Source organism: Staurois parvus, unplaced genomic scaffold (assembly GCF_062004578.1).
Source record: "Staurois parvus isolate SC_StPar_1 unplaced genomic scaffold, SC_StPar_1.0 ptg002225l, whole genome shotgun sequence".
NCBI classification, from domain to species: domain Eukaryota; kingdom Metazoa; phylum Chordata; class Amphibia; order Anura; family Ranidae; genus Staurois; species Staurois parvus.
Window position 1 is genome coordinate 157,679 of NW_028320021.1, and position 15,844 is coordinate 173,522.

At 43.8% G+C, this 15,844-nt stretch overlaps 1 protein-coding gene across 1 annotated transcript in view; it reads right to left on the minus strand.

Moving 5' to 3' along the window:
- Window positions 1-834: 834 nt before the first annotated feature.
- The window catches only part of PLEC (plectin), a gene marked incomplete at its 5' end in the record, with an annotated part of 129,157 nt that continues 114,147 nt past the window's right edge, over window positions 835-15,844 (minus strand). Inside the window, 3 exons of the mRNA XM_089665511.1 lie at window positions 835-1,601; window positions 4,050-4,172; window positions 6,649-13,646. Coding sequence (XP_089521637.1) covers window positions 7,344-13,646 — 6,303 coding nt within the window. The remainder of the gene's footprint in view (window positions 1,602-4,049; window positions 4,173-6,648; window positions 13,647-15,844) is intronic.

Below are 15,844 nucleotides of genomic sequence, written 5' to 3' on the forward strand. Positions count from 1 at the left end.
ATATATATATATATACACACACACACACTTATATATATATATACATATACATACATACACACACACACACACACACACACACACACACACACACATATATATATATTCATACATACACACACACACACACACATATATATATATTCATACATACACACACACAGATACACACAGTGGTTGGTAAAAAATAATAAAAATTTATAAATCTATATATATACACATTTTATTTTCTTACCAACCACTGTGTGTATCTATGTATGTATATCCAAAGACATGCTGGTAGGTGAATTGTCTCCTGTCTAAATTGTCCCTAATATGTGTATGTATGAATGTGAGTTAGGGACCTTAGATTGTATGCCCCTCGGGGGCGGGGACTGATGTGAATGTACAATATATATATATATATATGTAAAAGCGCTGCGTAAATTGACAGCACTATATAAGTACCTGAAATAATAATTTATATATATATATTCCAAGATTGTAAGCTCTAACAAGCAGGGCCCTCTGTTTCCTCTTGTACCAAATTGTATTGTAACTGTAATGTCTACCTTCATTTAGTAAAGCGCTGCGCAAACTGTTGGCGCCATATAAATCCTGTATAATAATTATAATACATATATATTTATTATATATTATAATAAAAATTTAAAATATATATATATATATATATATATATATATATATATAATTTTTTTTTGGGGGGAGGGGGGAATTAAATATACACACTTTAAATATAATGAGTCCACTGTTTTAGGTGGAAGGAGAAGTGCTGACAATGAAGTGTTTGGAGACACACAGCGGTACGGGCGGACAGACTCCCAGACAAGAACATACTTCATATATCTCTTTACTTTTTGCATTGAGAGTGGCAGAACTCTGATCCACCTGGTAACAAACAATATTTTTTTATGTACAATTCATCTTAGTGTTAGTACAGTAATCCCCCCTCCCCCCTCCCATGGCATTGCACAGACCAGTGGAGGGTGAGGGGGGGTTGATGGGAAACATGACCTCTAGCAGTGAGACGTTAGCGGGATTCACCCCAACAAATACTGAAGCACCAGTCTGTGTAACAAAGGAATGCCATTATATACACTGGAGGCTCCATGGCGGACAGCGGCAGCTATGGAAATATACACTTGGCAGCCATATTCCATTCACTCTTAGCTCCTTCTTGCTTCTCTGTGCTATTCATAATCAGTAGGTCAGGGGATGGAAGGCGATTCGGGGTCCGTGCAGTGATGGACAACTCAATGTAAGATGGTCGGGAAGATGAAGGCATGAACTTGACTTGATCGTTGAGGTGACTGGATGGGCAGAATGTTCTTGGTTTGGTGGCCCGGAGTGGTTGACATTTAATGAGCTTGGAGGGAGAGTCGGTGGGGGAGGAAAGGAAGACAGGCGGACACACAGCACACAGATGGAGGCCTCACATGGGATACAGAGCTATCAAACAAGTCCAGACTCCCACTGGGCCATCACAGTCAAAGGGAAGATTAGGGGGTGCAGATTTCTATCACAAATCCAGGGTGAGGGTCCTTATTCTCTGCACTGTAATGCGTTACCCCTTCCAACAGGACAGCTGACATCCAGAATCTCTACAAAATGAAAAGGAATGGAGATGAGGAGGAGTCATGAAAGCACAGGATTATCCAACGTCAGGTACCAAGCCCGGCATGACCTACACACCGGCCAGATCCCAGAATTATATCCTGTACAGCAAATGACAGTTGGGGAGCGAGTGTCTAATAGCAATTGGCTGTTGCGAGACAAGATGATGCCCAATGTCACTTCATGTACAGAACAGGTAATGAAATGCAGACCATGAGATGACAGTCGTACAATGATATCTAGGACATTATAACCCATAAAACCCTGCCAAGCTGTAAATTTCTACATCTCCCATGATACCGATTTGTACTGTAGACTTTAATTCTTGACAATAAAAATACTAAATGAAAACCCTACCAAACTATGTGTATTCCATACCCGGCCGAATGTCTATACCACCATTGTAGAATCTGGAGTTATGAAGAACATGAGACTTGGATGGACTTAAGACCATGGACTTGAGAAATTCACATAGATCAGGGGCCTCCAAACTATGGTCCTCCAGGTGTTGAGGAACTGCAAGTCCCATAAGGCCTTCCAAGACTCTGACAGCCACAGGCAAGACTCCCAGAGGCAGAGGAGTGATGGGACTTGAAGTACTTAAACAGCTGGAGGTCCATAGTTTGGAGACCTCTGACACAGATCAAAGAAATGGAATGGGGATGACTTACATGCAAACAGGCTGTTCACTTTGCAAGGGAGTGAATGAGGCGACATCCAATCATGTACAAGCAACGTTATTTCCCCTACATGCCATTGGGTATTCTTTGTAAAGTGAATTTGGCAACATTCACTAAACTAAGGGAAATATTCCTTGCAAATTGATAATTGATGGGTAGCACAGTGGCTAAATGGCAGTACTAGGGTCGTTGGTTCGAATCCCAGCCACGGCACCTCCTGCCTGGAGTTTGCATGTTCTCCCTGTGCCTGCGTGGGTTTCCTCCGAGTACTCCAGTTTCCTCACACACTCCAAAGACACGCTGGTAGGTTAATTGGATCCTGTCTAAATTGGTCCTTGTATATGAATGTGAGTTAGGGACCTTAGATTGTACGCCCCTTAAGGGTTAGGGACTGATGTGAATTTACAATATATATGTAAAGCGCGGCGTACATTGATGGCGCTATACAAGTACCCGAAATAAATAAAATAAATAATTCCCTTGCAATGGAAACCATCTATTTGCCTTTAGTAAATCCACCCCTATGAATCACAAATTCACATCATATTTTTTTAATATGATGGAAAAGACTAGAAATTATCCCCAAACAGGTTTTACATTGCAGTGCTATAATTAATTTCAATCTATAGATTTTATTTTAAACATTTGAAATTATTAATAATTCGAACTTGTTAAATTAAAAAAAAAAAAAAAAAGTTTACGAATATTTTTGGACTGCATGGTTTTTGCATGCTTATAGCCTTGAAAAAGTGGGATAACCACCGAAACGTCTTGGCTTTTCCTTGGTGATTTTAAATTAAATACTGTTCTGGGCTTTTACACACCCTTCTGGACTTTTACATGTCTTTTTCATTAATCTTTATGTATTTGCCATGAAGGACCACCTAACAGAAGTAGTGGGATAACCACCGAAATGTCTTGGCTTTTCCTTGGTGATATTAAATTAAATACCATTCTGGACTTTTACACACCCTTTTGGACTTTTACACACCCTTCTGGACTTTTACACACCCTTCTGGACTTTTACATGTCTAGTGGTGCTTCTTTTTCATTAATCTTTATGTATTTGCCACGAAGGACCACCTAAAGAAGTAGTCCCAGGACAAACAAGAGCTGCTAGCGGACTCAAATACATCTTTGGAGACAAGCCCAAGAATTGTTCAGTAATAAAAGGAAATTCTACAGACACAAGAAATACCTTTTCTAATATTCACCTGACCCGGTCAATATCACCTGTCAGCAAGTTTTCTCCAACCAATTCCAAGGGACTGCCATGCTGCTCTCACCCCCTAAGCCAACCAATCCCAAGGGACTGCCATGATTCCCCCACCCCCTAAGCCAACCAATTCCAAGGGACTGCCATGATTCCCCCACCCCCTAAGCCAACCAATCCCAAGGGACTGCCATGATTTCCCCACCCCCTAAGCCAACCAATCCGAAGGGACTGCCATGATTCCCCCACCCCCTAAGCCATGGGTGTCAAACTGACGGCCCTCCAGCTGTTGCCAAACTACAAGTCCCATGAGGCATTGCAAGATTGACAGTTACAAGCATGATTCTCAAAGGCAGAGGCATGATGGGACTTGTAGTTTCGGCACAGCTGGAGGGCCGCCAGTTTGACACTGCTGCCCTAAGCCAACCAATCCCTAAGGACGACCTTCTACTGTTTTTCGGTAGTGTATGAAGGGAGCTGATCCCCAAGGACTGCAATGCACGGTTCTGATCTTAGACATTACAAATGGACGGGACGGATACCTGGATCTCGGGGTGCGCAGGCTGTTCTGTGATGGTCAAATTTTCCAGTTTGCATGGAGTCCAGAAGTCATCCAGTTCTGCGAATGGGCGATCCGTGAACCCTGGACCAGAAGGGGTCGAACCCTAATAGACAACACATGCATATTACATGCGGCACAACACGGTACATGCAACAGACAGGGCACAGATACAGACAAACAGTCAATGGAAAAACAGAAAGGAGAGAAAAACAGCCATTACTGGGTACCCAATAACTAAACAAAAAAAAAAAAAAAAAAACTTTGGGACTGCAGTGCTGCCCCCTACTGCAACAATGTCGCACAGTCCCATTATCCCTCCTAACTCTGTGATACGTGTCATTATAGATATCTTCCAGTCTGTGCTACCGATAAAACATTACTAAGCAGATTCTGCTTTGTTCTCACAATCATATATCTATCATATAGAAAAGAACTTCATGATTCCAAAAATGCTGCACTATACACAGATAACGAGTACAGACAACAATATCCCCTCCCCCCACATTTCCAAGGTTCCTCCAAAAAGCCTGCGCCGTAACTGGCTTCTGACTAAAATTGCCTTCAAACATGTGCTAATGTGCCATTAGAGTGCAAGCTCCTCTGGTGCAGAGACTGATGTGAATGTTCTCTCTGTACAGCACTCTGCTATATGTCAGAGCTATACGAATGTATAATAATAGTGTGTGACAGCGGTGGAGACATTAGAGTGTAAGCTCCTCTGGTACAGAGACTGAAGTGACTGTGGGGGAGGGGACATTAGAGTGTAAGCTCCTCTGGTACAGAGACTGAAGTGACTGTGGGGGAGGGGACATTAGAGTGTAAGCTCTCCTGGTACACAGACTGATGTGACTGTACCAGGAGAGCTTACACTCTAATGTCCCCTCCCCCAGTGTCACATCAGTCTCTGTACCAGGAGAGCTTACACTCTAATGTCCCCTCCCCCACAGAGACTGATGTGACTGTGGGGGAGGGGACATTAGAGTGTAAGCTGCTCTGGTACAGAGACTGATGGGACTGGCTCAGTGATCTGTGTACAGCACTTCGGTATATGTCAGAGCTATATACATATATAATAATAATAATAATAGTGTGTGACTGTGGGGGAGGGGACATTAGAGTGTAAGCTCTTCTGGTACAGAGACTGAAGTGACTGGCTCAGTGTTCTCTGTACAGCGCTGCGGTATATGTCAGAGCTATATACATGTATAATAATAGTATGTGACTGCGGTGGAGACAAAGTGTAAGCTCCTCTAGCACAAAGACTGATGTGCCTGTGGGGGAGGGGACATTAGAGTGTAAGCTCCTCTAGCACAAAGACTGATGTGCCTGTGGGGGAGGGGACATTAGAGTGTAAGCTCCTCTAGCACAAAGACTGATGTGACTGGCTCAATGTTCTCTCTGTACAGCACTGCGGTATATGTTGGAAGTCGGAGTTATACGAATGTATAATAATAGTGTATGACTGTGGAGGAGACATTAGAGTGTAAGCTCCTCTGGTACAGACACTGATGTGACTGGCTCAATGTTCTCTGTACAGCGCTGCGGTATATGCTAGCGCTATATAAATGTATAATAATAGTATGTGACTGTGGGGGAGGGGACATTAGAGTGTAAGCTCCTCTGGTACAGAGACTGATGTGACTGTGGGGGAGGGGACATTAGAGTGTAAGCTCCTCTGGTACAGAGACTGATGTGACTGGCTCAATGTTCTCTCTGTACAGCACTGCGGTATATGCTGGAGGTCGGAGTTATACGAATGTATATTAATAGTGTATGACTGAGGGGGGGGGGGGCAATAGAGTGTAAGCTCCTCTGGTACAGAGACTGATGTGACTGTGGGGGAGGGGACATTAGAGTGTAAGCTCTTCTGGTACAGAGACTGATGTGACTGTGGGGGAGGGGACATTAGAGTGTAAGCTCCTCTAGCACAAAGACTGATGTGATTGGCTCAATGTTCTCTCTGTACAGCACTGCGGTATATGCTGGAGATCGGAGTTATACGAATGTATAATAATAGTGTATGACTGGGGGGGGGCAATAGAGTGTAAGCTCTTCTGGTACAGAGACTGATGTGACTGTGGGGGAGGGGACATTAGAGTGTAAGCTCTTCTGGTACAGAGACTGATGTGACTGTGGGGGAGGGGACATTAGAGTGTAAGCTCTTCTGGTACAGAGACTGATGTGACTGTGGGCGAGGGGACATTAGAGTGTAAGCTCTTCTGGTACAGAGACTGATGTGACTGGCGCAGTGTTCTCTGTACAGCACTGCGGTATATGTCAGAGCTATACGAATGTATTTTTGATTTAGAAACAAAGTAACGCATATCACTGAACACTGCACACTGGGGGTTCCCATACTCTTATTCGGTGTATATTGCGGCACATTAAAAAAAAAGTCCTGAAAATCCTGAGCACAAGGCCAATCTAAAAACTGATACATCCCTGCAATGAAGATTAAAAGAACTTAGAAATGGTGATTGATGAAAAATTAATAAGATGATGGAGGACAACTTGATTGGCTGAAAGAGGAAAGACAGGTGTGGCAGGTCATTGGTTGCAGGTCAGGAATAAAGACTTACAGTTGTGTGCTTTGTGGCCTCTTGGGGGAAGACATGAATGAAGGACACATGGAAGGGTTGAATAGAAGGGTCAACGTGGAACACTCAGGGTAAAAACAAAGTCTTTGCGTCTGAAGATTCAGCAGGTAGATGTCTTCAGAACAGGTTGCTCAAGGAGGAGGTTGATGTTTTTTTTGTTGGGTTATGAGAGGAGATGTGAAGAGCAGAAGAGCAGGAGGTAGGTCGCCATGGATGAAAACAGGCAGCAATGCGAGATGAAAGGCTTCCGAATCTGTAAGCTTCAACCATTGGGGTGCCAGATGGCTAAACATGTTCATAACAAAAGGTGCTGGAGTGAAGTTGGAGTTCATTCTCGGCTGCTGGCGGTGGGTTTTTCTGCTCTGCATAGATCTCTCTAACTAGTACGTGAGTAGAGTTCCCCTTGTTGGACAATAGTGTTCTCGTAGTCATCTCTCAATATACAAATAACATCGCAAGAACATGTATATATTATTATGTTACCTGGTTAAAGTGTTTTCTTTTTCTGGCTTTTTGGTTAAAATTTTAGGCACTGCTTGAAGTAAAATTTAGAAATACGTTGAAAGTTTTTTTTATATATATATTTATAAAATAAAAAGTCCATTAAAGCTTCACCACATGCAGAGCAGGAAAAGGGTGTTCAAGTTCATGGATTAAGGGTGGGGGTATTGCAGTTTCTATACAAGGCTGGGCAAAAGAGCTGGCAAAGTGTTGAACCCCATGTTTGACTCTTGGCTGCAAGTTCTACTTAAATTTAACAGTGCATTTGCCAATTCAGATGCGTCGATCGGGCTGCCCTGCGGCCCACTGGTATATCTTCGGCCATAGTTGGATGAAGAGTATGAGGAAGACGAGAAGGTCATGGAGAAGCTGGAATTTCCAGTGGCATCGAAGCTACCTCTTCGTGAACCTGGTCTAGAACCAGTCCGAGAACCTGATCGTGACCCTGATGCTGACCCAGAGCCGCTAACATTGTAGGGGCTGTAGTAACCTTTGCTGGATTGTGAAGATGCTTCAAGGAGTCTCAGACCGGTGCCATCCTCCACCATGCTCTTATCCATGGCTTCTTTGTAGGAAATCTTGAGTTTGGTTTTTGGGCAGGTCAGGTACTTAGAATAGGTGTTGATATCCCTCAGTTTTTGGGCTGTGCGGGAATCTATAGTACCTTTACGGAGAGCCTCCTCGAGGTTAACACGGCCTTCAACTTCAGGTTCAATCAGGCCACCAGTGAGATACTGAACTTCAAGGAATCGTTGACCAGCTTCGTAGTATAGCCAGCCTTTTTTCAAAGCTTGGGCTGCTGACATTTTTGTCTTTGTCCTTGGATCTTCAAATCCATTGAATGCTTTCTGTGCAAGATTAATTCTGTCAACCATGATTTTGTCCACTAAGCCCTTGTTTACTGCATCTGCAACTGAGAACTTTTCTCCTGTAATTGGGTCAATGATGCCTCCTGTACATGCCTGAGCTTCCAGAAGTCTCTGGCCCGTTATATTGTCTACAAGGTTGCGATGCATGGCTTCAGTGATTGATACTTTTTCTAGAGTGTCTGTGTCTACTATGCCAGCAATGGGCCCAGTTTCTTCAGAGGGGTCGCTCCACGATGATAACTGACCTCTTCCAGCTGGACTTGCCGTGTAAGAGGAGGAGGAGCCAACGGAGGAGGATCTTGATCTGAATCCACCCACGTTACCTGAGAGCATGTCAGCGAACTCTGTAATTGATAAGGTTCCTGAGCGATACTGGTCCAGGGAAGACTGGTCAATAAGACCTTTGGCAATGGCATCATCAATATCATACTGTCTTCCAGATCTTCTGTCAGTAATCATGGATTTTACTACGCCATCCGATGAGGAGATTGTGACCTCTTCCCATTCACACTCTTGCTCAGACAGTTCGATATAGGTCTGGTGGTCAATAAGACCTTTGCGATAAGCTTCATACACAGACATTTCCTTGCCAGTTTCTGGATCAACAATAACAACTCTGCGCTTGCGAACTGATGACTTGGAGGAAGTTTTCCTTTCGCGTTTCTTTTCTTTAAGTGGCAAGAGAACAAGGCCGGTGTCAGAATCAGTAATGCATCTCTCCATGAGTTGAAGATATGTCAGATTTTCTTCTGTGTTGGGGTCAAAGAACCCTTTAGTGTCATCACTTGGATCTAATAGAATCTCATTCATCTCTTCATCAAACAGACCTCTCTTGTAGGCAATCTCTACTGGCAAGCGATGGCTTTCCTCTGGATCGATAATACCACCTGTGGCAATCTGAGCTTCCAGCAAGCGAATACCATGATCTTTTAAGATCAGACCTTTCTTCATGGCTTGGAAAAGTGAAATAAGCTTCCCAGAATAGGGGTCCCTATAACCAGTTACAGCTCGCTCAGCTGACAATAGTTTGTCTTTAAATTCGGGCCCCACGATACCCATTCTCACAGCATCTTCAACTGCCAGCTTGAGACATTTGATTGGATCGATCACATAACCTGTGGCTGCTTGGGCTTCCAGAAGCTCAAATGCTGTGCCTGGCCTGATCATTCCTTTTTTCATAGCTTGGTAGATGGAAAATCTTTCTTTTGAAGCTTCTACATAGACACCAGCAATGCAACTTGTTCCCTCCAAGAACTTCTGTAGGTTTCTTGAAACTTCCTCAATAGAGGTTAGTCCATCTTGTAGGCGCTGTGCTGTAATTGCATCCATAACATTTGATCTTATGAGTTCTTCCATGCTAATCTCTTTCCTCAAACCCTTGAAAGTAAGCTTTCTCCTGTCTGCAAGAGGCAGCAGGTAGAGGTTGCTGTTTTCAGATCTTTTGCATCTTTTTAGGAGTTGAGCATAGCTGAGTTTCTCATCAGTGGAAGGGTCCACATAACTACGGACCTCACTTGGCTCTGACAGCATTTCTAAGGTTTCTTTGTTGAGATATGCACGTACATATGCAGTTTCATTTGGGATGTGGAAGCCAAATCGTGGATCAATGATACCACCTGTAGCTAGCTGAGCGTCCAGCAGTCTCAGAGCTTGATCTGAAGGAATCAAGTCTTTCTTCATTGCCTGGAAGATGGAAATCATTTGTTCTGTGTAAGGATCCCTGTAGCCAGTAACTGCTCTTTCCGCAGACAACAGGCGGTCATGAATTTCAGGTCCTACCACACCTTTTCTGACAGCTTCATCTACGGTTAACAACTCATTCTTTACAGGATCAATAATAAATCCAGTGGCAGCTTGAGCATCAAGAAGTATATAAGCCACATCAGCAGAGATCAGCCCTTTCTTCATGGCCTGGTAGATACTGATGGTGTCTTTAGAGCCTGGCATTTGTAGACCAGCAACACATCCAGTGCCATACAGGTATCTCCAGACACTTTCAATCTGGATAGTTTCTTGAATTGTCTTTGTTCCCTGTTTAAGCATGGTATACATTTCCAGAGTGATAAGTTTAGACTCATACAAATCTTCAGCTGTAATGCGGCGACGGACAAAGTCATAAGAATACAGTTCTTGCTCTCTGATAATTTCAGTCTTCTCAATGATCTCTATGATAATGATTATCATGCGTTCCTTGGACAGTCTGCCAGCTCGGAACTCCTCCATCAACCTGTCTCTCTCTTCTCTAGGTAGAAGATCAGACTGCATGAGCTCCCAAATGGTCATCGAAGAGCCCGCCATGCTTCCGGCAGGGATGTCCACTGTTGTCTCTTCAAACACCTTCTTGGATTCTTCTTCAGTATAAACTTTGCTCGCTTCGGTTGCTGGCTTTTCTACTTTCTTCAATAGTAGGAGATTGAGCCCTGTTTCTGGATCTTTAACGCATCTTTCTTTCAGTTGTAAGTAAGTCAAATTCTCATGGGTATTGGGATCAAAGAATCCTTTGGTGTCATCTGTGGGGTCAGAAAGGATCTTGTTCATCACTTCGTCAAAGTAACCGCGTTTATAGGCAACTTCAACGGGAACACGGTGACTGTGAACTGGATCAATAATGCCGCCTGTTGCAATCTGTGCTTCCAAGAGGCGAATTCCGTGGTCTTTGAGAATTAGACCTTTCTGCATTGCTTCAAACACAGAGATGGTATTTCCAGAGTAAGGATCTTTGTAGCCTGTGACGGCTTTTTCAGCAGAAAGAAGCTTTTCATGTAATTCAGGTCCAACAATGCCGGCCTTCACGGCTTCATTCACATAGAATTTTTGATTTTTTACAGGATCAACAATAAACCCGGTGGCAGCTTGTGCCTCAAGAAGGACAAGAGCTGTTCCTGGCCTTAGCAGATTCTTCTTCATAGCTTGGTAGATGTTCATTTTTAGTTTATTGTCTTCTAGGAAAACACCAGCTATACAGTCACTGCCCTGGAGATATTGCCTGACTGAGTCGATTTCTGCTATTTCTTTTACTGACTTCTTGCCTTCTTTCAGTTGCTCATACTGGGTTTTGTCAATAACCTTGGAATCCAGCAGTTCGCTGGCAGGGACTGGAGCTCTAAGACCGGTAAATGTGAGGCGCTGCTGTTTCTTGGTCTCAGTTTCTTCCACAATGGTGATCATGATTTTTATGATTTTCTCAATTGTAACTTTCCCAGTCTTATACTGACGTATAAGTTCCCTTCTTTGCTCTTCAGTAAAGTATTCAGAATGTATTAATTCCCACAAAGTGATGGTCTTTCCTTTAAAGCTACCAACAGGCACTTCAACTGTGGTCTTATCAAAGGCTTCCTTGGCTTGAGAGTCTGTGTAAACCTCTTCCAATTGGGATTGTATGGCTTGTTCAGAGAGAGGCAGCAGCAAGTGACCTGTTTTCTTGTCCACTTTGCATTTCTTCTGAAGTTGTGCATAGGACAGGTTCTCCTGACTGTTTGGATCATAAAATCCTGTGTTTTCATCGGCAGGTTCAGACAGCAGTTTAGTCGTTTCTTCATCCAGGTAACCTCGTTTATAAGCAATCTCAAGTGGAAGGCGATGACTATTTACAGGGTCAATGACGCCACCAGTGGCCAGCTGACTGCTTAGCAATCTAAGTCCGCTGTCTTTGGGTATAAGCCCCTTCTTTAATGCCTGAAATAGGGACAGAGTCTGTCCTGTGTAAGGATCCTTGTAGCCAGTGACAGCCTTTTCAGCAGAAAGCAACTTTTCGTGGTACTCTGGCCCAACAATTCCAGCTTTAACAGCTTCATCAACTGGGAACAGCTCGTTAGTAACTGGGTCAATAATGAATCCTGTACCCGCCTGAGCTTCAAGCAGGCTGAGGGCTGTAGCTGGCTTCAGTAGGTTCTTCCTGATTGCATCATACAAGGTTTGCCTCTCGCCAGTCTGTTCCACTTGCACTCCAGCTATGGCAGTGCTTCCAGTCAGGTATTTCTTTACAGACTCTACATCAGCCAGGTCCTTTACTGCTTTCTTGCCCTGGTGCAGTTGGTTAAAGAGGTCATTGTCTATGATTTTACTGTCTACAAGTTCTGCTGCTGGGACAGGATTTCTGAGACCATCAAAACACATTTGCTTCTTGGTCTCATTTTCTTCTACCACCGTAATGATAATTTTAATTATTTTCTCCACCGTGATTTTGCCAGTCTTGTACTGACGCAGCAGTTCTCGCCTCTGCTCTTCTGTGAAGTATTCTGAATTAATAATCTCCCATATGGTGACAGTTTTTCCTTGGAATTTACCAAATGGAACAGACACAGTGGCTTTCTTGAAGACATCTTTGGCCTCTGAATCTGTGTAGACAAGTTCGCTCTTTGCAGCTTTGTCTGTCAGAGGCAACAGGCAAAGTTTGGTCTCTGGGTCAACAACACATCTCTCCATGAGCTGTAGGTAGGTAAGGTTTTCTTGTGTGTTGGGGTCAAAGAAGCCTTTTGTGTCATCTGTGGGATCAGCTAAGATTTTGTTCATTTCTTCATCAAAGTAGCCTCGCTTGTAAGCTACATCCAGGGGCAGCCGATGGCTATAGACTGGATCAACAATGCCTCCAGTGGCAATCTGGGATTCCAGAAGTCGAATTCCATGGTCTTTCACTATGAGGTCCTTCTTCATGGCTTGAAAGAGAGATATTTTCTCTCCAGTGTATGGATCCTTGTACCCAGTGATTGCTCTCTCCGCAGATAACATTTTGTTGTGAACTTCAGGCCCAATGACATTCTCCTTCACTGCTTCACTTACAGTCAATCTCTTGTTCTTCACTGGATCGATAATGTAGCCAGAAGCAGCCTGAGCTTCTAGAAGAATAAGGGCAGTCCCTGGTGTGACCAGCTTCTTTTTCATGGCATTGTAGATGCTCATCTTTTCATTACTTGGTTTAAGCAAGAGGCCAGCAATGCTGCTCTTTCCCTGAAGGTATTTCTTGATGTCTTCCCGCTGGGAGAGGTCATCTACAGTCATGTGTCCACTAGAGAGTTTCTCCAGTTGTTCTTTGCTCAATATTCCAGCCTCAAACAGCTTGTTAGGAGAGACTTTCTGCCTAAATCCATCAAATCCGTTAACTACTTCTCCATTCTGAGCTGACCCATCTATAGCATCTCTGCCATTTGGCAATGCTCTGGTCTGGGTAATGACTGTCTCTTTAGTGATTAAGATCTGCTTTGTTTTCTCCAAGGCTACTCTGTGTTCCTGCTCAAGTTGTTCTAGCCTCTCCCTCAGTTTCCGGTTCTCTTCCTCCAGCAGCTTCTCCTGTTCTCGCCGCTTCTTATCCAGCTGATGGAGTTCCTCATGTTTCTGGCGAACCTTGTCCTCAGCATCCAGCTGCTTCTTGAGAGCATCATCCATACTAAGCTGCAGAAGCTTCTTCTCTTCCTCCAGCTGTGTGAGCTGCCGTTCTTTTTCTGATTTCAGCTTCTGAGCTTTGCCAACCTCCTCCTCAAAGAGCTTCTCAAGCTTGGCCTTCTCTTCCTCGATGTACTTCTCTTTCTGAATCAGGATATGCTTTTCAGAGAGGAACGTAGACTGAAGAGTTTTGGTTTCTTGAAGAAGCTGTTGCTTTTGGGCATTCGCCATCTGAAAGACACAAACGGGACATTAGGGAAATCAACAGATATTACGACCTCAGAGCAATTTACAGAATGAAGAGGTACTAACGCCCCTAGGAGTACAGTACTCCACCTATTCAATGAATAGTATTACATAGTTGCATCAAAGATGACTTCTTCCTAATGCTCCAACTTTATACAGGTCTAGAATTGGATACCTGAAGCCAGTCGTATTGAACTTTTTGATAAAAATCACCAAATAGCTTCTGCTACAACTACCTTTAATGGCACTGCTAAACAAAGTAACAAGAAAAAGAAAAAAAAAAAAAAAAAAAAAGAAGAGGGTGGTTGAATGGGCAATGTAACATTTTAGGTGCACCAAATTACCAAAAGATTACAGGCAAGGATACTGTAATTCTAGATTGGAATCCAATGCCGGTGTATATGTCTGACGCTTATGTTCTTATATCTTGAGAAATAATTTGGCAGTTCTGTAGGCCTGCTTTTCCTAGCAACTGTTCTACGTTATACATCATATGGCCAAAAGGGTGAACACCTTACTATCACACCAATATGAACTCATTGGACATCCCATTTTAAAATTACATGATAGAGTTCAAATGTTTCTAATGAAGAATACTGTTACCAGGGGCGGACAACTCATGGGGCCCCTGGGCAATAGGGAGTCAGGGGGCCCATGTCCCTGCCCACACTCAAAGCACACGCCTATAAAAAGGTAACAGGGGCATTTCATGGGGCCCCCTACTGACCCCAGGCCCTCGGGAAGTGCCCAAATGCTCAAATGGTCAGTCCACCCCTGACTGTTACTACTACGGAATACAAGGACATTTTAGACAATTGTGCCTTGTAGTAACAGTTTGGTGAAAGCCCTTTTCTCTTCCAGCATGACTATTCCCGTGTGCAGAGACAACTACATAAAGACCATGTTTGAGTTTGATGTGGAGGAACTTGGAGCTCTGATCTCAACCCTACTGAAACCTTTGGAATGAATTGAAACGTTGACTGTGAGATGGGTCTTCTCATCCAACATCAGTACCCGACCTCACATATGGTCTTAAGTTGAATGGGCACAAATGACCACAGGCACACTCAACTGGGCTTTCCCAGAACAGTGAATGCGGTTATTGCCACAATGTGTTGGTGGGGGAATACTAAATATTAATGGCAATGGTCTGCAAATGTGATGTCCAACAGGTTAATATCGATGTGGTGGTCAGCAGGAGCGGACTGACCATTTGGAAATTCGGGCACTGCCCGAGGGCTCGGGGCCAGTAGGGGGCCCCATGAGATGCCCCTGGTACCTTTTTCATAGGCTTTTTTGAGTTTGGGCAAGGACACAGAGGACCCATGATCCCCTATTGCCCGGGGGCCCCATGAGTTGTCAGTCCGCCCCTGCTCAGAACAGCAGTTGGGGAAAGGAACCCTTCCAATCTGAGAGACCTGGAGCAGTTGGAGAAAGAAGAGCGCTCCAAAATTCCAGTAGAGAGGTGGAAGAAACTCATTGATGGTTCTGGAAGAGGAGAGGACTGAACTGGTCAGCAATGAGTTTCTTCCACCTCTCTACTGGAATTTTGGAGCGCTCTTCTTTCTCCAACTGCTGTCAGTCCGCCCCTGGTGGTCAGATTTCCACAAACATTTAGCCATATAGTATGGATCGTAGAGTTCTCATACAAAACAATCTTGCCAAGCTACTGAGCCTACACTACTTTGTCTACCTTGTCAATCAAGCTTCCCTGAAAGCAGGTGAATGAACATATAGGAATGTTAAAAAGTAGCTGTGGCAAGTCTGAACTTTAACTAGAGAAACCCTAAAAACGAAGGAACTTTTTCAGGCACCAATCCTGTGACTACTGATATAGTAACACTGCTAATCACATTTGTACATGTCATCAAGACATTTGCACTGAGGGAAATACGACAGCTGCTATTGCTGGTCTCCTTTCAAAAGTGCTAATTACCTGGCTGACGGTGGCTTGAATACTTTGAGTTCTTTAGAAATCACATCTCTTGATCTTCATACCAGGCCAATGATGGAAAAAGAAGGTACTGCACCTTGGTAATGAGTTCCTTTTTTTTGAAGGAGTCAGCAATGGCACCCTGACTACAGGTTTCCATTAAACGAGACCCTTTCACTTCAGTATTCAGGTCAAAGTGGCTGAACCTGTACCACACACTTATACGGACCTGTCGAATATCCCACTGTTC